General features: G+C 46.3%; 1 protein-coding gene across 2 annotated transcripts in view; it reads left to right on the top strand.

Moving 5' to 3' along the window:
* The first annotated feature begins 14730 nt into the window (after window positions 1-14730).
* HHAT (hedgehog acyltransferase) overlaps window positions 14731-24716 on the top strand; it is a 241023-nt gene continuing 231037 nt past the window's right edge. The window contains exons 1-2 of one of the 2 annotated variants that reach the window (XM_037027606.1): window positions 14731-14903; window positions 22225-22358. In XM_037027606.1, the coding sequence (XP_036883501.1) occupies window positions 22268-22358 (91 nt within the window). In that variant the 5' untranslated portion in view covers window positions 14731-14903; window positions 22225-22267. The remainder of the gene's footprint in view (window positions 14904-22224; window positions 22359-24716) is intronic. The other variant, XM_037027605.1, reaches the window with a different exon arrangement.

Below are 24716 nucleotides of genomic sequence, written 5' to 3'. Positions count from 1 at the left end.
TCAAAACTATTTTCTCTGAGACCTTCTGCCTGAAAAAAATTATGTGTTCAATCTGCGTGTTATGAACTGTTTGACTAGTGACGTTCGAACTGTGAACATTCAGACAGTTTTAACTTATTAATGGAATTTTAATCTTTTCAAACCCTTCTAAAAGTCAATAATAATAACTGTTAATCAAAAATGCATATAGAAACACAATTTATGAGTTGGTCATTATTTATTCTTGCTGCAGAAAATTAGTGAACAGCCCTTCAACAGAACGATACAACCAGTAATAACTTCGAAATATAGTTAATAACAGCGTATTCGTGATTTTTCACCTACCTTGATTATTTCCAATTAAGACTTGTATTTGTTCATTTGTGGTCTGTGCAAAAGAAATAAAACAGTATTCCCAACACTTAATATTTAAATTGCTTTGTTCTCGCCAATGCATTTTAGAAATAAATTACTGTTTCTGGTCTCATCCATTAATGAGAAGTTGTTATTACTTGAAGTCCTGATTTAGCTTGATTGTGTATGCAAATAAATATAGAATTCATTGAAAATCTACGACGTACAAGTTGCCAGTCTTAGTCAAGAGAACATTAAAGCAGGGTTGGTTGTTCAAGACACTTCTCTGAACCAAGAGGACCTTTGTGCTGAGTTACAAGATCTTTCTCACCGAGGAAACGTGGATGAAATGGTGACTCTTAGGATTGAATTGCTGCCCAAGGCCCAGAACCTGCCATGAGCTCCTTCCCCAATCTCAAGGTCTCTCCCAAGGGTCCCCTTCGGAATTTCTGGGCTACAGCGCAGCACACGAAAACCACAGCTTGCTAGGCAGGGTGTGATGTATTTCCACCCTGGTTTTCCTTGGGTACAGAGGGGGTCACCTTAATGACAGGAACCTGAGTTTTACTGACTCCTCTTGCCATGTGCTCAATGAGAACCTTCTTTCTGTTTCACCAAGGCCCTACCCAGACTCCATAGAGATATCGCACAGGTTCTTATGAACCATGGCCATGTTACTGTAGTGTACACACAGATTCCTCCTGGCGCATCCCCATCTAGTGTTTTCTGCCCACAGATTCTCTTGAAAGTGCCTCCCTGTGCTACAGCTTCTAGCTACAACAGTCTGAAGTCCAACATTCAAGTCAAGGCCACTGAATCTAGGGGCCAAAGTTGCCAGTCCGTGAGGACAAATGGTGCTATGTTCTGGCTCGTCTGTTCAGCGGCTTGTATCATGCTGGTCCCTTGGGAATGTAAGAAGGCTATTTTGCCTCAGACCTCACAGAGACCTTCATGGAGACCAGTCCTACAGCTTCAGCTTACAGATCCTTCTCTGTAGGGGTCAGAAATGAAGCTAAGGTACCAGGTAGGAAACAAATCTCCTCTGGCCTCTCATTTTCATGTTCGTTGGTGGTCCCTTGTAAAACAAAGTTGCAAATGGACTATTCTTGTCTAACCAGCAGTTTAGGTGCATTCTTTGTCATGTTTGAACCTCAGTTTGGGCTCAAGGTGGAATTCATCAGACCCTTGGTTACTTCTAACCAAGTTTGAATCAGCGATCCTGCTTCCCTTGGAATGACACCATGGGCTTGTTCAAGCCATGGCTTTGAGCCCAGCCTTGGAAGTGCCACCAGCTCAGAAGGAGAGATGTGCTCAGGAGATGAGACAGTTTCAGCAAATGCATTAATCCCTTTGGCCCTTGGGATGAATGGGCTGCCCAAAGGGTAGCTACTGTCTTGATTGTATTTCCCGGAAAACTACAAAGAAAAACAAACGAACTTGCAAACCACAAGAGCTATTTCCTGGCTCTTTCAGCAACTAACTAGTTTTGAGTGGTTGTTTTTATTATCTTTTCTTTGGGGAACAAATTAAAGTTGTGTGTTTATTTCTGCAACACTGAGCAACACAAAGAGAAAGTCTCCCCAAAGGATGATCCTATTTCCCATCCAGATATTTGCCAACAACCACATGAAAAGGAAAACTAAACTTGAAGGCATTGTATTGTACACTAGATTTGCCGTATAATATTACTTACAGTTCCATTTCTATTTTAAATTCACTCAAGGTATGATCCTCCCCATCCCCCCCAAAAGTCACATGTACATACCCAAAAGGCCTAGGTGATAAAGTGAACCGTCACTGTGTACCTAATATGCCTGTGTAGAAGTTTCCATCTTGGGGTTTCTCAAAGTGGGGGCACATCTGTATTTCTTCCTGATGCTTATGTGATTCAACCCAAATTTTAGGAACTTTTTATGATAACTTACTCAACCCTGTCATGGTTTCTCCCATCTCTCTGAGAGTATGTATGATACAGCCTGAACTGAGATAGCATCACACACTAGGCTGTTAGGAATAGATACCCTGGCCATGGCCTCCTGGCCTGGTCTAGCCTAGTCCTGGTCTTCATGCCCTGCTCCCCAGGCCATCTATACTTAGACTTCAGGTGATGAGGGTAGTCCCCTATTCAACACTGCTCCTGAGGTCTGGAGCAGGATTATGTGAGGGGTAAGGAGCCACAGACCTGGGGTATCAGTACCACAGGTCATGGAGTCTTTCCTGTGCCTCCCAGCTGTACTTCCAGCCCCATTTCTCCAGGGGAGTGTGTGTGTGGGGGGTGGGATTTCCAGGAGATTGTCCATAGTCTGGTTGGTAAAAGAAACCACTTGGCTGACAGGCTTCCCCAGAAGGAAATCCTGCTCTGGATCAGGGCGTACAGGACAAGCTCAGAGCTCAGGGCAAGATCTCCTTGGGTTGAAACACCTTTCTAAGGAGAGCCGCAGGGAACACTGGAGCTCTGAAGGCCGCAAGCCCCACTGAGCTGGAAGGACTTCAGTGCCACCTTTTTAAGGTGGGAGGAATGTTGAAATGACTTTGAAAGTCCTTTTCAGTGCTCTGACTCTTGTTTGAAGCGATCACATCTGCCTTGGGAGCAGACCTCAGAGAGCTGGAAAAGAAACCCAGCTCCTCCTGGTCCCACGTGAGAAAAGCAGGGACAGGACAGGGATTGACAAGTCCTCACTGTGCATCTGTCAGTGTTTCTGCTGAAGGGGAAGCTGCTTGACTCCTAGGCAGCTCACGTCCTTCCTCCCTAAGCCCTCAGGGTCACCTCCACTGGCTCTGGTCTCTCAAGTATTGTCATGCACCCAGCTGACTCCAGGGATTTTCTCCAAGGATCAAACCTCCCTCCTTTCCTCATTCTGCTCACCAGACTGGACTGGCCACTCTGTTGTTTTTCTAGCCTCTACCTGCTAAGACTAGCTTTTAAGTTTCTGGCCCTAATGTATATGTATATGGGTTGAAGGAACTAAAGTGTACCTCTTGTCTGAGTTAGCTTGGACTGCTATAACAAAATATGGAGGGGGTTAGACAACAGATATTTGATTCTCACAGTTCTGGAGGCTGACGTCTGAAACCACGGTGCCAGCAGGGTCAGGTTCTGGTGAGAACCCCGTTTCTGGCTTGCAAACGGCTGCCTTCTTGCTGGGTCCTTGATGACGGAGAGAGACTGTGCAGAGATGACTCGTCTCTCTGCCTCTGCTTATAAAGACCCCAGTCCATCACCAGTCCCTCCCCTTATGGCCTTATCCCAACCTGACTGGCTCCCCTAAGGCCCCAATTCCTAATGCCACCACAGTGGGAATAAGGTCTCAACAGGAGTTTCGGAGGAGCACCAACATAGCCCCCTAACACTGGTCCATAAGCCAAGCTCCCGCACAGCTGGGGAGAGATGCTGATTCACACAGCACTTCAGCAGAGAGAACACAGCTCTACCACAGGCCCAGGTTCCAGGTAGACCTGGAGACTGCCATTTAACCGACACAGCATGCAAAAGACAATCAGGGCCATACAAACAGGGAAGGCAACCAGCATCTCCCCAGGATGCTGGGATGTAGGATGGATGCAATAGGCTGGAGTCGTGAGCTAGGAGTCGAGACGACGGATGAGAGTCTGAATTCTCTCGGGGATGGTGACTCTGCAATCCTGGGCGAGATCCTGCCTTTTGTGGCCCGATCCCTTCATCTCTCAAATGAGAAGACGGAGTAACTGACCTCTTCTAGCACCGCTTATCTGGTTCTGCGGGCAGCATCTCCGCTAAGCTGCTCTCACATGGGCTCATGCACACAGATTCACGCCTGCGGAGCATACCCTGCCTGGGCCGGCCAAGCCAGACCACTCCCATACCCAGTCGTGATTTTCACACCAAGTCTAGAATTTATTCTTTCTCATGCAGGGAGTCTGAAAGCTAGCTTCCATTGTGTCATGTTTGCTTTGGCCGGAGAAGTAAAGTTTGGCAGTGCTTAAGAATGCCACACCTTTATATGTCTGAGTTTTTCCTTAGTCTTCCTAGGATCCTGGATTTTGGAACATTTTTCTCTTTTATTTTCCAAATGAGTATTTCAGTCTCGGTCTTCAGCATGCGCACTGCTCTTTCTGCCCCAGGAGTGGTCCACAGGCCCTGGTAGATCGTTTAAAAAGGGGATGATGGAGAAGGAAGAGAGACTTGGAAACTCCTGATGGTGTAATGACCAGGTACCGGAAAGTATATCACAGGCCTACTCNGGAGTTTCGGAGGAGCACCAACATAGCCCCCTAACACTGGTCCATAAGCCAAGCTCCCGCACAGCTGGGGAGAGACGCTGATTCACACAGCGCTTCAGCAGAGAGAACACAGCTCTACCACAGGCCCAGGTTCCAGGTAGACCTGGAGACTGCCATTTAACCGACACAGCATGCAAAAGACAATCAGGGCCATAGAAACAGGGAAGGCAACCAGCATCTCCCCAGGATGCTGGGATGTAGGATGGATGCAATAGGCTGGAGTCGTGAGCTAGGAGTCGAGATGACGGATGAGAGTCTGAATTCTCTCGGGGATGGTGACTCTGCAATCCTGGGCGAGATCCTGCCTTTTGTGGCCCGATCCCTTCATCTCTCAAATGAGAAGACGGAGTAACTGACCTCTTCTAGCACCGCTTATCTGGTTCTGCGGGCAGCATCTCCGCTAAGCTGCTCTCACATGGGCTCATGCACACAGATTCACGCCTGCAGAGCGTACCCTGCCTGGGCCGGCCAAGCCAGACCACTCCCATACCCAGTCGTGATTTTCACACCAAGTCTAGAATTTATTCTTTCTCATGCAGGGAGTCTGAAAGCTAGCTTCCATTGTGGCATGTTTGCTTTGGCCGGAGAAGTAAAGTTTGGCAGTGCTTAAGAATGCCACACCTTTATATGTCTGAGTTTTTCCACAGTCTTCCTAGGATCCTGGATTTTGGAACATTTTTCTCTTTTATTTTCCAAATGAGTATTTCAGTCTCGGTCTTCAGCATGCGCACTGCTCTTTCTGCCCCAGGAGTGGTCCACAGGCCCTGGTAGATCGTTTAAAAAGGGGATGATGGAGAAGGAAGAGAGACTTGGAAACTCCTGATGGTGTAATGACCAGGTACCGGAAAGTATATCACAGGCCTACTCCAGAAAACATGTACCTTATTGTGCTTCCACATGTGAGGGCTGGGCAAAGGAAGGGTTTGGTAATGGAATCATAGAATGGGAGAGCTGGAGAAATTGTATTTCATCTTTTCTACGTGTACGCATTTTTCTAGAATGTAAGTCCTGCGAGAGGACGGGGGTCTTGTCAGTCTTGTTCACAGCTGTATCCTCAGCACCTAGACTAGGGTATAGCACATAGTGGGCCCTCCTTAAATTTCTGATTGTGATTGAAAATGAATGCATGAGTCAGATTCTTAGAGGAGGTGGCTCGCATGCAACATCCTCACTTGTGGTTCGTGTTCAGTAGGTAGAAATGTTAGTAGGCCAACAGTTTCTCTGCTAAGTAACTGATCTAAAAATGATCAAATATGTTAAGGAAACTGCTCCTTTTTAGCTCTGCGCTCCTTCTATTAATAGGCGTTAAGGAAAATAACCCTCTAGTCCCCTGTTTTGTAAATTTAGGTATTTTGATTTTGTTTTTTCTCAAATTTCTGTCTTCGCCTCCTCATTCTCTCCACTGAGTGTGCGCGCGCGCACGCACCCACACACGTAACAGCTGGGGAAGGTCTGGTCTCATTTTGTCCCCGGGGCCTCGCCTGCGGAAACAAACAAGGTCTTGTACTGCCACCTAGTGGAGCCTCTTCATTTCCCACGCCCCGCGCCCCTAACTTCAGAAGGAGCTGAGGGAAGCAAGCTGCAGACCGAGGGTTTCCGAAGACTGTCCACTTGCTCCAGACCTGAGAGACCCGCCTTGGAAAGCGAGCTAGAGCAGAAAGGAGGGTGACCTTGAGGGCGTGCCCCTCGCTGGGTCACTGCCCCACTTCCGCCGGGATAGGTGGCTGAAGTCTGTCCCGTGTGGGTGACCCTGGCCCGTCTGAAGGAAGTGATGTCATGGCCTCCTTTCTCAGAGGTGCCTTTGACTCGGAGGGGAAAGGGTGGGGAGAGTGGAATGCGCGCCAGGGCAAGACAGGCAGCCCTTGTTTCCTGGGAAAAGTCAGGCTTTGAGAGACTTGTTTAGCCCGGAGCCCTTGCCTCACTTTTGAACTCTCCCTTGGAGAGTTCCTTTAGAGAACAGACCCTCAGGACTGAGAAACTGGAAGGACGCAGAAAAGGATCCGCAGAGGGGTGCGCAGGGCACGGGGCAGCAGAAGGCCTCGGCAGCGGAGCCTGGAGTGTGAGGAGGAGGAGCGTGGGCCCCAGCACTGGAGGAGGCTGCCAGGAGGAGGCGCTCTGGAACCTGCCCACGACCTTTCTAGACCCCCCGAGGTCTGGCTACAGGGGGGTGGCGGCACTGGGGGGCAATCGTGTAAGATGGCTGATCAGGAGCACGCCCTTACCGACATCTTTCCCCACTTTCACACCGCATCTTGCAGGCGCCATAATGAATGGTGCCATGGTGCGGTCACTGTCCTTTGCAAATTTTAGCCGTTTTCATCCGATGCGTACCAACTTAGAAATCACCTTTACTTTAGGCTTTGAACTTTACTCAGGATAGCTCTGTGTGGGCCCTTTTTCAGGTGCCTACAAATTCTGCCTGTAAATTCTTAGGTTTTTCCACTTAAAAGAAGCAGAACTGGCCCTCAAGCCTGCTGTTCATGTCTCCCCACACCTGGCCGCTCTGCCAGTGCCTCCTCCCTCCACGGAGCAGTTCGTTCTGACCACCCTGCCCTTCCTGCATCCCCTCCTGGCTTCTGTCCTCACCTCCCCGAAGAAACTGACCTTTGAGAGATTGCTCATGATTGCCAAATCCAAAGGCCTCACCCATAATAAAGTGTCTGGTTTGATATTTTATAGTCACAACCCCTGGTGTGCCTTGTTTCCCTGCATTGGCCTCAGACCAGCAGCTTGGAACATCGCCTTCCTAATTCAAGGAAAACTCAGCCAATTCTGTTTTAGAACAGGATTGAAATGTGGTCTCTCCTCCGTAGCCAATCAGGAACTCTGCTTCTTTCAGTCTGGGCTGCTGCAGGGGACACGTGTCTGGAAGGTGGAGCTCAGGCATCACTCCGGTGTGGGGAGGAAAGCAGTGTCCACAACAGCTGTCACCGATGGGCAACTCTTCCCACGAGGTCCCATTGTCCAAAGCCTCGCATCGTCTCCCCTTGCCTGCATCCTCGAGGTCCAGATTCCAGCTCCTCCAGGTCTGTTTGGCTGCTTCACAGCCTCCTACCCATCCTTCCTGGTGGCCACGGTGACTTTTCCGATCTTCCCCCACTTTGCCAAGATACCCTCGGCTCTGTGTGGCCACCCTAGACCCTGGCTGCTCTGTTCTTTCAAACCCATTCTGGATGTGACCTTCTCCCAGGAGCTGTCCCCCTCCCTGGGGCATCCTGAGAGGAGAGACACACGTGCTCTCTGCTGTGGTGTCCCTGGTGATGTACAAATTTCATTGACTGTGACCACAACAGAAAGCACATTTTGCATCATGGCTGAGTAGATGGGATTGATGCAAATGAAACAGCTTCGTGAGAGAGTATTGTTTACCACCGCCGTTTGCAATGCGCGCTGGCATTTTCTGTTCTGTCCTATTTCAATTCTTTTAATTGCTGGTTTTAACTCTCCCACATCAATTTTATGACCCAAGAGTAAGTAGGTCTCCACCCACAGTGTGGAAAGCACTGCCCTCAGAGTGGGTTTCTATTGTCAGCTGCCCCTGGGGCTCGGTGCATGGGTTGGTTCTGGGCTTCACACCGGAAGTCAGGACACAGTTCCACCCACGTCCTGTCCTCAAAAACGGACAGCTTTCCAAATAAAAGGAAGTTCCACCTTTCAAGATGCTGTTTCTACCGTGAGTTTAAAATAAATCCAGACATCCAACAGACTTTTATTCTCAGCTTAATCTATTTTCTGTCTGAGAACAATGTGTATAGCATATGACAGGAGAGTAGAAGAAAGAATAGCCAGCATAAAGCAGCACAAAGGAATAAAATATCACGAAATATTTCCAAACACCGTACGTTCGACTGGCAATAGTAACAATAATAGCTAATCAAGACTGAGTGCACATTATGGGTCCGGCACTGTGCTTAACATTTCCCATTTATTGCTTTTGTTAATCCTCATGACTCATCCATGATAGGCACCGATATTATCCCTGTTTTATGGAATGGAAACAAAGGTTAACGAACGCTTGACTCTGTCTCCTCCCTCCACGTCTCAGACCACTTCTCATGTCTCCCATTACGCGTGCTCCAGCTCCACAAAGCGAGGGATGGGGGCTACCCTGGCTCTTTCAGCTCCCAAAGAGCACAGAAGCCTCCTCAGAGGCACGGCTGCTCCCTCCTCAGTTTGAAGAATGGTCTTAGTGCCAGGCTGTCATGTGACCGGCACGTGGCCCCTCCTGCTGCTCTCAGTGACTCCTCAGCCTGGACTTGCTACGATGACCCATAGCCTTCCCCAGCCCAGAGGTATTGGAGTCCTCCGTTCTCAGCCACCTGCAGCCCTTATAGGAAATGCCTGTAGCAACTTCTCTTTATCTTTTCTAAATCCCGGGTCTATAGAAGGGAGAAAAAGATGCCCGGATAGTGCAAACAAAAGAACTACAAACTATTGGTTTTCCCCCTCCATTTTGGTGTGCTCATTTACTCAGCAAATATTTATTGAATCTGTACTAGGCACCATTCTACGCAGTCCTGGTGATCTGGTGGTGAACGAGACACATGCAACTCTTGGCCTTCCGGCGTTTGTATCGTACAGGGGCTGGCTTCACAGCACAGCAGACACTGGGAGGTGCTTTTCGACCTTCTCCTAATCACACCCCCAGTGAGAAATACTTTAGGTACCACAGTGAAGAATGTGTCTTTCCCCCTCTCCTGCTCCGCACAACCAAATCAAAAGTGTTGTAGAATGCTCACTCTAATTATGTATAAAAAATTAAAACCACAAAAGTACTAATTTGTCCATTTATTTTTATAATTCATTCATCTTATTAATACTAGAATGAAGCATAGGAAAATTCTCAAATGGACTAATTTTAAATCCCAAACATCATCTTTGAAAATGAGATTGCTTGACAAGTGAAATTGCTAGAAAAAAAGGTGGCTGTCATTTCTGAGTTCATTCACCCCACTCGATACTCCTTAGGTGCCCTTAGGATGATCCACGAACTCCAGTACCTTCGGCAGGGGGTCTGGTTAGTTCCAGTCTGAACAAAGCACATGAATATTGTGGCTATTCAATGAGCTCTCTTAAATATCTTTAACAACCTTTGCCACGTTTTGTTTTTTTTTAAACACTTCCATGAGGTACAGCAGAATTACTTCTAGAGATGCCAAGTAGAATTTCTATTGAGGCTGATTTCTAAGTGCAAATGTTAACAGATTTTAACAATATTTTAATAGCTTTGCTGTGTTTTCTAGCCATACTGGCTGGCTCCAGTACTCATAACTCCTTTATTGTGTTTCCAGTTTAATAGATATTCACCAATGCAGCAGTGTTCCAATTTTGTTAGTGTATCTGATCAAGCGTGTGCAAAGTTAAGCGCGTGCACTCCACGCACCCACCCCCACCTCACCCCCGCCGTCACCCTGGAGGAACTAGAATTGTTGGGTAACTTCCAGCGTCCGTGCTCTGCGGGGACGCGTCTCAAGCTCGCTGCTGGACTTTCACCAGGTGGGAATCACGGCGGCACTGGCAGGTTCCGCAGTAGTGCACATGTGACCACAACTAGTCGTAAGTCTGAATGCTTCAGCTGATTTAGATGTAAAATTTGCAGGCGTGATATCTTTTCATGTTGGAAGACTCATTTGTCCATATCTGTGTAAGCCACAGATATCTCTTTTGCAGAACCGCACGCAACTGAGTCTCATTAGCATTCTGTAGAGCCGCTAAGAAATTGTGCCAATAATTTTTTTGCCTGTTTTCATTTAAAAATGTTCGAGGGCCTTGTTGACAAGTCCAGCATTCTGTGTTTCTGAGAGTCCTATTAGTTTTGAAGGTGTCATTACAAATAATATAGTGGAGTTCGTCACTTTGGTTGGATTTTACGCACAGAAAATATATTTTAGATAATCTGCTTTATGAAGTCTGGCATTCTTGCTCTCTTTTTAGAATGCACGTCATTCTAAATGAAGGTGAAACTTACTCTCAGGGGAAATGTTTTTCTCAGCCTTGTCTCTATTTCCAGTTCTAAATATCTGGAGCTTGAACTTGGGCATTCCTCTAATTTTTATTTCATCACTCTTTTCTAACAGTAAGGAGAAACCCCATTAAAGGGTAATTCATGCTCATGTGAATAAATGCATATCTGATGCAAACCTGAGACACATCCCACTTGATAAGGTCCTTGTAGAAAAAGGCTTTACAGTGAAACTAAATCATGTTTATATAAACTGTAGACTCTGTTAATGGTCCTGTAATGGTGATGTCATATTCACATCATACATCAGAAAAATCAAATGAGGTGTTTGTTAGCATAAGATAGAATAACTTGTATTAGTCAACTGATATTCTTCATAGCCTTCCATTAGCTCTCTATTCTCTTTATAGCAATTGGATGCGGTATTCCTGACAACTTTCATAATTCTTACTAAAAATCCAGTGATGTGTTCTTATATTTTTACTGTATTGTATTGTATTCTGTAGTATCTCCTACTTTACTTTTCATTTAAAAAATTAGGTCTGGTTGTGACCCATTAGCTTTATTGTCTGATTAGCTATTGACATGAATTTGTTCTTTAATATTTATGGGTAGTTTTTTTTTATTCATTTATCTTTAGAGGGGAGGAGAAAGAGAGAGGGAGAGAAATATCAATATATGGTTGCCTCTCACGTGTCCACCACTGGGAACTGGCCTGCAACCCAGGCATGTGCCCTGATTGGGAATCGAACTGCGATCCCTTAGTTCACAGGCCCACGCTCAATCCACTGAGCTACACTAGCCGGGACTATTTATGGGTAGTTTGAACTATATTATTTGAAATGTGTGTATGATTTGCTAGTTGTTTTGCATATATTTGGAGAATCCCCAGCTAGACTGCAACTTTCTGTAGGAAAAGTCTTTTTTTTTTTTCACTTAAAAAAATCTCCCTGAGCATTCAGTTCTAGTTGTGCATAAAGTGGATGCTGGTCAAGTGCTAGTTCAATGTTGACTGTTGTGAATCACCATAGACCAGGGCCTACATTCTCATAGGTGGAGCAGATGAGAGGCTGTGCCAGGTGGTGAGCATTGGGAAGGCCTTGAATTATTCCAAATAGCTCCCCATTACTGCCTGTGCCTGAAATTTCATAATTAGAAATTCACTCCTTTGTCTTTTTTAAAAAAGATTTTATTTATTTATCTCTAGAGGGGAAGGGAAGGAGAGAGGGAGAGAGACATCAATGCATGGTTGCCTCTCACGAGTTCCCCACTGAGAACTGGCCTGCAACCCAGGCATGTGCCCTGACTGGGAATCAAACCACGATCGTGTGGTTCGCAGGCCCGTGCTCAATCCACTGAGCTACACCAGCCAGCGCCACTCCTTTGTCTTTAAGTCTTGATCGATTAAGTCATAACAACCATTAGTACCGCAGTTGAATAAGTATAATATCTATGACCGAGGCGTGGTTGAATTTACGAGGAAGAGTTGGCCTAGTTAATCCCTCCTAAGCACCAATCCCGCTGTGTGAAGAGCGGCCACCATGTGCTTGGGGCTACGGGTCTGGATCCGAGGCCCTGCTGGGATACTCAGGCCCTGCTGACAGAGAGGGCCGGAGAAAAAAACATGCCCAGGGCAAGCGCCTGATTAATGATTTAGGATTAAAATAATGGTATAAATTGTAACTGACCATTAATTACTGACATTTACATACTAATTTTCATTTTTTGCTTTTCAAGAAATACAATACCAAGACAACTCTCTTAAACCTCAGTGATCATCAGTTTTGCTCACTTTACTCTCGCCTTGTTTTGCTTCTCCACTCCACAGAGGATTCTCTCTGATTTTACTTAGAGAGTCAGAACAAAAGCTTTTCAAGGCAAGGCAGCTCTGGCTACCTGTGGCTCCTGGGCTGTGCTCTGGGTCTGAGTCAGAGAGTCCCAGAGACTGACAGTTCTGTGCCAAGACAGGCATTGATCTTTGAAGGCCAGACATTCCTGCCTATGCCTGAACCATGAAGCGGGGAGGGGGAATCCATCCCCTTCTTTCCATCCCACCAGGAGAAACCTCCAACCTGTCTTCTGGCATTTAGACTCTGACATTGGTTTCCCCCAAATACTGTATCTCTCACTTCCAAGAGCGACTGAGTCTCCCACCATTAATTACTTCTACTCCAAATCCTGGCCTTTTAAAATGTCTGTACTTTTCAACAAATGGTTTTGGAAAAACTGGGTATCCACAGGCAAAAATAAAGAATTTGGACCCTTCCCGTACACCATATATAAAATTAAGTCAAAATGCATCAAACACCTAAAACTATAAAGCTCTTAGAAGTAAGTATAGGGGAAAATCTCTATGATGTTGGAGTTGGCAATGATTTCTTGGATATGACACCACGATAAAAGTGAAAAAGAGGAAAAAACAGATTAATTAGACTTTATCAAAATTAAAAATTTCTGTGCATCAAAGCATAAAATCAAAAGGGTGAAAGGACAATCAAGCAAGGGGAAAATATTTTTGAATTATGTATCTGATAAGGGGTTAATATCCAGAATATATAACTCAACAGCTAACTGACAAACAAGCTGATTTGAGAATGGGCAAAGGATTTGAATAGATATTTCTCCAAAGAAGACATGTAAATGGTCAATAAGCACATGAAAAGATGGTCAACATCACTAAAATGTTAGAGAAATGCAAATCAAAACCACAATGGGATATCACCTCATACCTATCAGGATAGCTACCATAAAAAAAATAAACAAACCTTAAAATAATGAGTTTGGTAAAAAGGTGGACAAAATGGGATCCTGTGTACCATTGGTGGGCATTTAAAATGGTGCAGCTGCTGTGGAAAATGGTTCCTCAAAAAATTAAAAAACTGAATTACTATATGATCCAGCAATTCCACCTCTCTGTATAGACCCCAAGGAACCGGAAGCAGAGTCTCAAAGAGATACTTGTATACCCAGTTTCATGGTGGCATTGTTCATACAGCCACAAGGTAGATGCAAGCCAAGTGTCCATCGATGGATGAATGCATTGAAAATGTAGTATATACAGTCAGCTCTCTGACGTATTCTATAGTTAGGCCTATTCATTGTACATCTGAAGTTCAATTTTACTTGGACATCTGGTATTTTAATTTGCTAAATCTAGTACCCCTACTTGGGGCTAGTTTGAGTAACATCTGCTTTCTGAGTATCACCCTGTACTAGGTATTGGGGGTGGAAACCTGGGAAATGAAAGAATAGATGAAGTTCCACTTCTTAGAGAGTTTATAGTCTGGTTTCCCAGAGAAAGTTGCAACCACAAAAAGAATCTCCTGGACTATTTCAGTGAGTGCTAGATGAAATTTAGAGCACAGCCTCCGTATTTTCCTACTGCCTACGGCAGTTCTGACATTGACCTGCTAATTAGACAGGTCACTTGAGACACCCTTCCTCTGGAGAGTCTGAGTCGAGATCCAGATGCCTGTGGTTTTACCTGGAAGCCGGGCGATTCCCCTGCTCCTGTAAATCTGTGGAACTCGGGTAGGTGTGGCATCCGAGGCCTCTGACAACACTTGGCATAAAGTCACTTTCCCAAATACATCCCACCGAGGCAGATTCAGACCTCCACTAGAAATCACTGGTATACATTTTGCGGTGGGGATAATCTTTGTAAGTTGTTTACAGTTCAAGTGCATTCTGTTTGCTCTTCTCTGATTCGCGATGAAAGCAGGGAAGTTTATTTCTGCTGTACTGAGGACAGGGAGGCGCGCAGAGGCTAAATTCACACAGCCAGCTCGGGGAGCACCCAGGACTGGTTTTCATCCCAGCAAGCTACTTCCTTTTGCCTACAAAACGTACGTGGACGTGGGGACAACTGGGGTGAGATTTAGCGTCTCCTCCGAGTTTCAGGTGACTTCCGATCCCAAACACGCCAACAGTCCCACCCTGCAATTAACAGACTGGCTGGGGAGAGGTCCGCGCGAGGCTCTGCGTAGGGCCCGGAGCCCACACTCCGGTGCGAGCGAGGCTTGGTGGACCCGGCGGACGACGCGGGGGACACGCCGACTGCAGAGGTGGGTCGCCCTCTGGCGAGTCCCAGCGGGTAGGGCGGCCGGCTCGCCGCATTCCCGGAGCGCCGCCGAAGCGCAAGCCCGACAGTCTGGAGCAGAAGGCGCGCGGGCACGCGCTCCGGGCACACGCTCCAGGCACGCGCGGGGCTGCTCCTCCAACGGCCGGGCCGAAAAGAGGGCGGCCTCCCGGGCAGGCCCGTTGCCACCGCTTGACTCGGAAGTGCGGAGAGGGGTGTTGGGAACTCGGGGCGCGCGTGAACCCCGCCGCCGCCCGGGACAGCCCGGAGGTGGGTAGCTGGTGACCGTAGCGGTCCCGGGAACGTTTTAGGTGACTTTTTTTTTTTTTTGCGTTGGTTGAAAAAAAAATGCACAAGACGCTTTCCGTTTCCTACCCCTGCGTGCGCTCCCGAGGAAGGGACGGGGGAAGCGTGTGGTCCTGCTGTGGAGACAAAGGCGCCGGGGACAGTAACTGCGCACGGGGCCCAGGCCGCCGCTGGCCGGCGTCCACGCACGCCCCTGCCAGTGTCCCCTCCCCTTGGCTGCGTCCCGCGTTTTTCGTTTCCTTGCGGGGAATTGCTGACGCTGGTCCCCTTCGTAGTATTAAAAGTGCCTCTGCCCGACTGCTGCGGCTCTAGTGACCTCCAAAGTTAGAGATGGTTTTTTTTGCCTTCTATTAGTATTCCTCTTTTCTTCTAAATCTCACCTTTAGATGGCAGTGGCCTTCATGAGGAAAGGCCCTCCTCCCGGCAATATCTACCAAAGCCCCACCAAAGCCCCCACCAAGGCGGGCGAGAGGGGTCCTAGGGGTCCTGGGGCGGCACTGGTTTTAATACGCTGAGTCCTTGGTTCATGGCTCTTTGGTCAGGGCACTCAGACTAGTGGGTCGGCACTGGGCCTCGTTTTGCGTTAGAAGAGCGTGAACCTCATTGTTTACTAAATAATAAAGAGGGGAGGGGAAGGGAAGGAGAGAGGGAGAGAACATCAATGTATGGTTGCCTCTCATTGGGTCCCCTGCTGGGAAGCGGCCTGCAACCCAGGCATGTGCCCTGGCTGGGAATCGAACCACAGTCCTGTGGTTTGCAGGCCCGGGCTCAATCCACTGAGCTACACCAGCCAGGTCCCCCTTCCATTCTTTATGTTCCATTTTCCCTCCCTCCTATCTCTGTGGCCGTCCCTATCTGTGACTGAGTGTTGGGTAGGGACAGTCAGTCCTGACCTGATTGATTCAACTAGTATTAACAGGGACGATGTGCTTATTATCAGATGCTTTACGTTTGTTATTTCTGAACCTTCTGGCACCTGGAAGGTTTAGAAATAATGAATTTATTTCTAAAGTGGAAGGATAGGTTGTGCGGTCCTTTTTTACAGAAGAATAAAGACTTAGAGATGCCAAATGCACTAACTAGTAAATGCTGGGAAGACTCCAATGTTTGAATTAAAGCCTGTGCTGTAGCTACTGTTTACTTTGCTCCCTCTTTGGGGAGAAAGTTGTAGAGACTAACTTAGGGTGGAGGCCAAGTCTCTGACGAGAGCAGTCATTTTTGTGGGTGGCTAGGTGTTTGTGGTTAACATCAGGAACTCACCAGGGTGGGCCTTACTCACCTGTGTGTTTCCTGCTTCCAGCACAGGGCTATGGGGCTGGGCCCGAGTTGCATGGGAATTCCCTGGCTTGGATGAAGTCATTAATATCTTGTAGGGTTTCTGTGCCCTTTTTGGTGCCGTTGACCTCTTTGGAGTATGGGGAAGCCAGTTTTTAAAAGGCATTAAAAGTGTTCATAGGGTTAAAAATTATATTGAAACAAAGTTATCAAAAACCGTGTGAAGAGATCAAATTTGTGATTGAGTACTTAATGTTTTTTTATGAATGCATTAAGTAACAAAATTCAGTGCTGTATGGAATCACTCCTACTTTCAGAGTAGTGAGGCCTGTGTAAATGATGTTTTGTGATATCTGCAACAGCCGCACTGGGCTAGGAAAATGTCTGTGCGTCTTCTTGGTGACAGTGTGCTCTTACTGGTATCGTCTGTTGTCCATACTTCTAACCAAATGAAATCCTGAATTTCAGTGGCAGGGGTGTCCAAGCTGCAGCCCGCGGGCCACATGCAGCCCGGGATGGCCGTGAATGCGGCCCAACACAAAGTTGTAAATTTACTTAAAACCTTTGTGTTTTTTGCTCATCAGTTTTCATTAGTGTTTGTGTATTTAATGTGTGGCCCAAGACAACTCTTCTTCTTCCAGTGTGGCCCAGAGATGCCAAAAGGCTGGACATCCCGGTAGAGGTTCATGAAAATTAAGATGTGTGAGAAAAAAATTTAAGTTCATGGCCCCCCGAATTCTCCCTGTGGGCACCTTGTAGGGTATCGTAGGTTACACATTCTGCTGAGTGGCTGTTTTCTTTGGAGTCCTTGCTGGCCACCCTAGACTGTTGTTACTCATGGCTGTTTCTTTCTCCTTCATTTTGAGCTCAAGTTCACAGTTGTTTGCGGTGGTAAGAGCTGCAGAGAGGGAACTGTTGGATTCTTTGCATTCTCTGGCCGCCCTGATCATTCTGTGTGTAATTCTGCTGGAGGGGACCCATCCGTGTGACAGTGGGTGGGTGTCATACAGTGCACGACTGGCATTCTTGTTTTTGCTTTTGGAGGGAAGTAAACCTTAATGGCCTGTGGTAGTACCAGTGCCAGGGAAGAAAAAGGAGTTGTCCATTATTCCACAGTTATTCCACAGACATTTGGAAAAGAGATCTTAAGATGTTATTCTGAACAATTGTATAGTAATACATTTGAACATTCATAGAAAATGGACAGGCTTTATGAATGAAATGCCTTGCCTAAGACGTAAGAACTAGGGAATCCGAATAGTTCTGTGTCTATTCAAGAACTTAAATTTGTAGTTAGAAACCTTCCTATGGCAAACTTTCCAGGCCCAGATGGCTTTGCTAGTGAAAGATTACATTGAATGAAAGAGATAGAAAAGGAATGTGCCCTGGCTGCTTTTATGAGACCACCGTAACCTTGTTACTGATGCTTGATAAGGACATTCTGAGAAAATAATAGGCTAAACTCTCACAAAAAAGATGTGAAAGTCTTAAAACGATGTATTGCTACATGAATTCTAGCCATCTATAGAAAGGACACTAAACTGTGAACGAGTGGGATGTATTCCAGGAATGTAAACTAACATTAGAAAACCCATAAATGTACTTTAACTACATACACAGAATAAAGGGGAAAGTAAACCTGAGTTATTTAATAAAACTCAGCACCCATTCATAATAAAAATTTCCTTGCAAGCCTAAACACCGAGAGGATTTAAAATTTAAAATAATAGAGGGTATGTCATTACCCCACAAATAAATTTATAGATTCAGTACAATCCCAATAAAAATTCCAGCAGATTGTTTTTCAAAAATAGGCATCAATGAGCCAATTTTAAAATTTATGTGGAAATTATAGACAATCCAAGAAAAAGAGCAAAGTTGAACAACTTAAGTTACTAGATCAGTATGCAGTCTGTAAGTGCGGTATTGGCACAATGCTAGACAGACAATGGAACTGGGTGGAGAATCTGTAAACAAGCTCGCACATATGACAGGTGACCTGCGGTGCACTGCAAGAAGGGACAGCCTCTCCAGTAAACAATGCTGGGCCAACTGGATACATCCACGTGGGCAAAATGGATCTTGATCATGTACCTCATCCCATGTACAAAAATTAATCAGGATACATCACACAGCCCTGGATGGGTAGCTCAGCTGCTTAGAGCGTCGTCCAATACACCAAGGTTGCAGGTTCAATCCTGATCAGGGCACATATAAGAATCAACCAATGAATTGCTATGTGAAATTTGAAATTATATCTATGAACTTTTCATAATCTGTCACATTAAAATCCATTGTCTACATTGCAACAAGAGAATTAACCAATAAATACATAAATAAGTGGAACGATAAATCTCTCTTCCTCTAAAAAATCAATTAAAAAAAGACAGGTCATACAGCTCAAAGTGAGAGCTAAAACAATAAAGCTTCCGGAAGAGAGCAAAGTGAAATGTCTTTATGACTGAGGTATAGTCAGAGATTTGTTAAATGGGACATGAAAAGCACTAATTATCAAGGGAAGTTTGGGTAAGAATCTTTATCTAAAGATTCTGTAAAGAGAGAAAAGGCAAGCCACAGAATGTAATAGATAACATTTGATAAAGAACTCATGCCCCGAATGTAGAGACAACTTTACATTAAATGGCAAGTCACTTCATAAAACAGGATCTCCAAATTCCCAAGGAACATATGAGAAGGCGTCAACCTCATTAGCAATTAGAGAAATGCAAATTAAAACTGCAGTGTGATAGCAGTACATGCTCACCAGGGTGGCTAAAATTAAAGAGACCGAGAGTGCTGAGTGCTGGTTAGGTTACGGACAGACTGGAGCTCTCGTTGCTGATGGCCATGAAATTTCGTGTAACTGTTTTGGAAGGGGTCTGTGCCAGCACCTACTGTGAAGCTGGACGTAGACATCTGCGACCTCGCTACTGCTTTCTTAGATGAACACTCAACAGTGAGGCATCTATCTGGGCACCAAGTCACGTAAAAGACGATGCAGAGCAGCATTATTCATAACGGCCCCAAGTTGGAACAGCCCACACGTCCGTCAGTGGTCAAATGGGTAGAGAAATGAAGTGTACAATGGACTACTCTATAGTCAAGACGCAGGACAATCATTGCCTCTCACACACCATGGCTGAACCCCAAACACAAAGCTAAACGAAAGGCAGGCGGACACCATGGAGGAAGTTCCATGGGGTTCCATTTATGCGAAGTTCAACAGTGGGCAAAATTAAATAAACGAGGGTGAGAGCTATCAGGCGAGTGGTCAGCACTTCAAGCCAAGGACAGAAGGAGCTTCTGAGGCTTTTAATTTTTTTTTTTAATCTGAGTGGTAATGACTGAAGTGAGTCTGCTGTTGGAAAGTCTTAAATTTTTTCTTTAAGTATATTCTAATACAAACTTTGCTTAAAATATTATCAAGTATTTGGTTCATTTAGATGCCCCTGATCTGGGGAGTGTCAGATGTGATGGGCATAACTCGTGGTGATTAAAGAAGGTTGAAAATAAGTAGGGAATCTGCAGGGGAAAGAATACAATATCATGTCAGTGGCTTTTCTGAGTTAGGGATTTGTGGAACTCACTCCTTACTGCCAGTCTCTAACAGCAGACGTCTGGCTGAAGGGCAGTTCATATAAAAAGACTTAGAGGTGTGTTTGATGTTAAGATTAATATCAGTGTGAGGTGAAAACCAAAAATAAAATGCTAAGGTGAGGACTGAACAGAAAATTTTGTTTTCAGATTTAATTTTCTTGCAATTTAACTGTATAACAATCGGATTAAAGTAGTCTACTGGTGCATATAAATCCTTTCAGTTAGGGACTTTCCTCCCACTGGGCAGGGATGGCGTAGTAGCTTCCTGTGGCTTCCTGACAAAGGACCACAGACGCCCGCCGTGGGGTACAACAGCACAAACCATCTCACAGCTCTGGAGGTCAGGAGTCCCAGGCTGGTCGGCAGGGTGCGTGCACATACAGCTGAGAGCTGCGGCAACCCGGGAAGTGTCTCCCTGAGTTCTCTAGGTCCCTGACAGTAAACTCACGGAGGCAGAGGAGTGGAGGGTCTGGAAGACAGTGCCCTTGAAAAGCATCTACAGAACAGGGTTTCTAGAACCTTCTTATGGTCTCCAAGATTATTTGTGTTCAGATTTCAGTGGTATTCTCAGCTCTTTATTAATCGCAGATTCTTAGCGAAGTGAGGAGGTCATCCAATGTAATAGTGGCCTTCTTTGAAAGGGGAGACATGGTAAAACCCAGAGGCCAAGTTACTATCCCTCTAAGGGGAAGGCTACCATATTTCTGTAAAGTTCCAGAAAGAAAATTTAAGATATTCTAAGAGAGGCCAGGAATTTTAAAATAACGTGACTAGGAATGTATGAAGCTGAAAGTGGTTCTGGCAAACAGCGGACGGACCTGAGAAGGCGCTGTCAATGCGCGAGGAATCGGGGCACTCGTGGGTGGCAGTGGGGCCCCTGCTGTTGGGTCTCAGGGCACAGGAGAAGCCCAGACTGAGCTGACTTCCAGAGCCCTGGCGGGAGGGCCACTGGCTTCTGAGCTCACACTTTTTGAAAGCCCAAGTGGAAAGCCGTTCCTGGCCTGTCTCCCTTTAGCCTGAAGAAGGAGGTTTGCGTGTGGCAGACTCTGGGCCAGGCTCTGAGGACGAGAATCTCCTTAAAGGCCCTGGCTCAGGCCACGGGTGGGGGCCCTGTGGGCTCGAGACCTGGAGCTGAGCTCTGGCTCAGTTACTTCTGACCGTGTGGCCTCTCCTGTTTCACATTTGCCATCTGCGAAATGCTTGCCTCCCTTGCTCCACATACTTCACTGGGCGGCTGTGAGTTCTGGTTTGGCCACATAGTAGAAATACTTGCCTGGGGCTTCAAATTTGCCCCTGAGTGAACCCGGCATCCACGGCGAGACGTGTGTGAGAGGTCTGAGGGAACAGAGGCTGCGAGAGGCTGGCTCTGCGTTGCTGGGGAGCCGACCGTGTGATTGGCAGAATTTTAGAATCTGACCAACTGTCACCCTCTTACTTGAAGGTGCATGTGGCCGCCATAACAGAGAGATCTAGAATAGCATCTCGCTTTCATGTAATAGTAGCCCAGTTTTAAGTGATCTGGGGGGGGTTCTGGAGGTGGGGCGGTACATGGAGTCAGGGACCGAGGCTCCTCTACCTTGTTTTTCCACGTGGCTTTGCCTCTTGGTCCAGGGTGGCGATTCCAGTTCCACCCGGCAGGAGGGGGATGACCACAGCCTCATGGCCAGAACGGCTCCAGTGTCCACCCCTGGCTGCCATATAGAGTTGAGCTCAGCATCTTCGTGGTCGGGTGAAAACTCAGTTACTTTGTAAGAAGGGAGAGTGACTGTGGCAGGGTGGGCAGCCAGCGGTGTTTGCCGCCGCTGTCTGGGTTGTGTCATGAGCTTCCCTCGTGGGGCACACAGCACGGAGGACGCGGCAGTTTTCGTGAGTGCAGTATCGTGAACGACTGTGGGGGGACATCTGACAGAGAACGAGGAGGCTAACGCTCATGGCTTAGAAGAGGTTGGAGTTTTACTCCACAGGTTGCATCCTCTTAGAAGAGGATGAGTTTTACTTTTATTTTGTTCAGGCTTTTGAAGCCATATTTATTCACGGAACTACCTGTCATCTTCCTGCTACATCACACACCCTGTGCGAGGTGCTGCGGACAGGGACCATGGTTGCTGTCCCCTAAAGGTCCACTCTATGGGGGCAGACAGGTGTCTCGGACAGTGACGGTGCACAGTGTGAGGGGGGAAGGATGGGGACTGTGGGAGCTCAGAGGGAGAGACCTGTGCACTGGAGCAGCGGGTTGTGTGCATGTGCGTGTGTGTGCGTGCATGTGCGTGTGTGTAAGGTAACGGGCAGGAGGAGGTCTCACCTCCAAGGGTGATGAGTCCCTGGGAGAGCGAGTGAACTGGCTGGTGACAGTGTGCTGTTCTCTAGTGTTATGTCCATGGCCTAACGTTTTTATTTCTCTTTCTCTGTCTAGAGACTCTCACCTCGGGCATTGGAACCGCTTGTCAGGAGAAGCAATGCTGCCTCGGTGGGAACTGTCTTTTTACGTGCTCGCTGCTCTCGGCTTCCACTTCTATTCTTTCTATGAAGTTTACAAAGCCTCCAGAGGTAAGGAGTGGTGGCTGGGTTTGTGGTGGCGGCGGCGTCTGTACTGCACTCCCGGCAGCAGTGAATGAGCTCCTGTCACTCCGTGTCCTCGTCAGCATTTGGTGTCGTCAGTGTTCCCTATTTTGGCCATTCTCCTGGGTGTGCAGTGGTAGCTCGTCGTTTTAATTTGCATTTCTCTGACGACATACAAGATGGAACAGCTTTTTATGGGCTTATTTTCCATCTATGTATCTTCTTTGATGAGGTGTTTGTTCAGGTTTTTGGCCATTTTGTAATCAGGTTGTTCATTTTGTTATGCTGGAGTTTTAATGGTTTTTTGCCTATTTTGGATAGTAGTCTTTTGTCAGGTATGTCTTTTGCAAACATTTTCTTCCAGACTGTGGCTTGTCTTCTCATTCTCTCAACAGTGTTGTTTACAGAGCAGACATTTTAAATTGTAATAAATCCAGGTTATCAGATTTTTTCATGGATTGAGCCTTTGGTGCTGCAGCCAAGGTTGCCTAGAGTCCCTCCTGTGTTGCCTCCTAGGAGGTGTGTAGTGCTGCGTTTTGTATGCAGGTCTGTGATGTCCATCTGGGTTGGTTTTTGTGGAGGTTGTAAAGTTTGTGTCTGGATTCATTTTCTGGCACGTGGATGTTCGGTTGTCCCAGCACCATTGGTTGATAAGACTGTTGAACTCCGCCATATTGCCTTTGTTCCTTTGTCAAAGATCAGTTGATTGCATTCACTTGGGTCGATTTCTGGGACCTCTGTCATGTCCCATGGTTCCATTTTTCATTTCTTTCACCAGTACCACACTCTCTGGAGTACTGAGGCTTTATGCGGAGTCTCAAAGTTGGGTGGGGTTAGTCTGCTGGCTTTGTTCTTCTTCGACATTGCATTGGCTAGTCTGGATTTTTTTCCTCTACATGTAAACTTTAAAATCTGTTGATATCCCCGAGATACCTTGCTGAAACTTTGGTTGGGATTGCACTGAATCTGTAGATCAAGTTGGGGAGAACTGACATCTTAACAATAGTTCTTTGATTCCTTTCATCAGAATTTTCTAGTTTTTTTCACCTATAACTTGTACACATTACTTAGATTTATATCTAAGTGTTTCATTTTGGGAGCTGCTAATGTAAATATTATTGTTTTTAATTTCAAATTCCACTTGACCATTGCTGAGACATAGGAAAGCAATCGATTCATACAATCTTGCTCTAATTCTTATTCGTTCCGGGATTTTTTTTCTCAATTCTTTGGATTTTCTTCATGGATAGCCATGCTATCTGCGTACAAAGACAGTTTTATTTCTTCTTTTCCATTCTGTGTATGCTTTATTTCATTTTCTTGTCTTATTGCATTAGCTAGGACTTGCAGCACGAGATTGGAAAGGAGTGGTGAGAGGGGGCATCCTTTCCTTTTTCCCGACCTTTGCGTGAAGTCATCTAGTTTCTCATTATTGGGTATAATGTTGGCTGTAGGTTCTTGCAGATGTTCTTTATCCAGTTGAGGAAGTTCCCCTCTGTTTCTAATTTTCTGAGTGCTTTAATTTTGTCAACTAGTTTTTAGGCATCTATTGATCTTATGATATGATTTTTCTTTCTTAGTCTCTTGATGTGATGGATTTCGGTAATTGATTTCTGTGTTTGGTGAGACTTTGTTTTTAATGAACTTGGACTTGACTCAGCGGGGCGGTTCTTCTGCTCCATGTGTTGTTACCTGGGGCTGCCATCATCTGGGGCTCTGCTGGGCTGAAATGTCCGCCATGGCTGACACACACGGCTGGCTCTCAGCCGAGAGTTCAGCTGGGGGCCGTCAGCTGGCATGCTGTGGTTCTTTCCAAGCAGCTCTCCACATGGCTTACATTTCTCCTAACAGGACAGCTGGGGTCCAGGAAGGAGCATTGCAAGCACACAAAAGCAGAAGCTTCAGGTCTCTTACAGCCCAGACTGGGAAGTTGTATTGGTCACTTCTGCCTCACGCTTAAAGCAAACCACAGGGCCAGTCAAGACTAAAGGGGAGGAAAGACTACACCTCTTTACGGCTGAGTAGAACATACGTCCGGGGGAGAAGGAATTGTGCGTGGTCATTGTTGGCATCTCACTACCACCATGGGTGTTACACTTCATCTCAGTGAGGCGGGAAAATATAAGTTGTTCAAGGTCACACATCTAATAAGTAATGGGGTGGGTTTAAACTCTAGATTCAATATTTTCCATTCTAGATTCAATCTCTTCCCCCCCGCACCCCCCCCCTTATGGATAGATAATTGAATCTCCTAAAGCACCTTGCTTTAAAGGTGAAGCCCTTTTGTCTATTTTACTATTGAACTGTAAACTTTAGATTGTTATTTCTTGGGAATAAAACTTCTCC

This window comes from Sturnira hondurensis, unplaced genomic scaffold (genome assembly GCF_014824575.4).
Source record: "Sturnira hondurensis isolate 20B ecotype Veracruz unplaced genomic scaffold, ASM1482457v3 Scaffold0019216, whole genome shotgun sequence".
NCBI classification, from domain to species: domain Eukaryota; kingdom Metazoa; phylum Chordata; class Mammalia; order Chiroptera; family Phyllostomidae; genus Sturnira; species Sturnira hondurensis.
The sequence above is the reverse complement of the archived record's forward strand: the minus strand, read 5'-3'. Positions and strand labels throughout refer to the sequence as shown.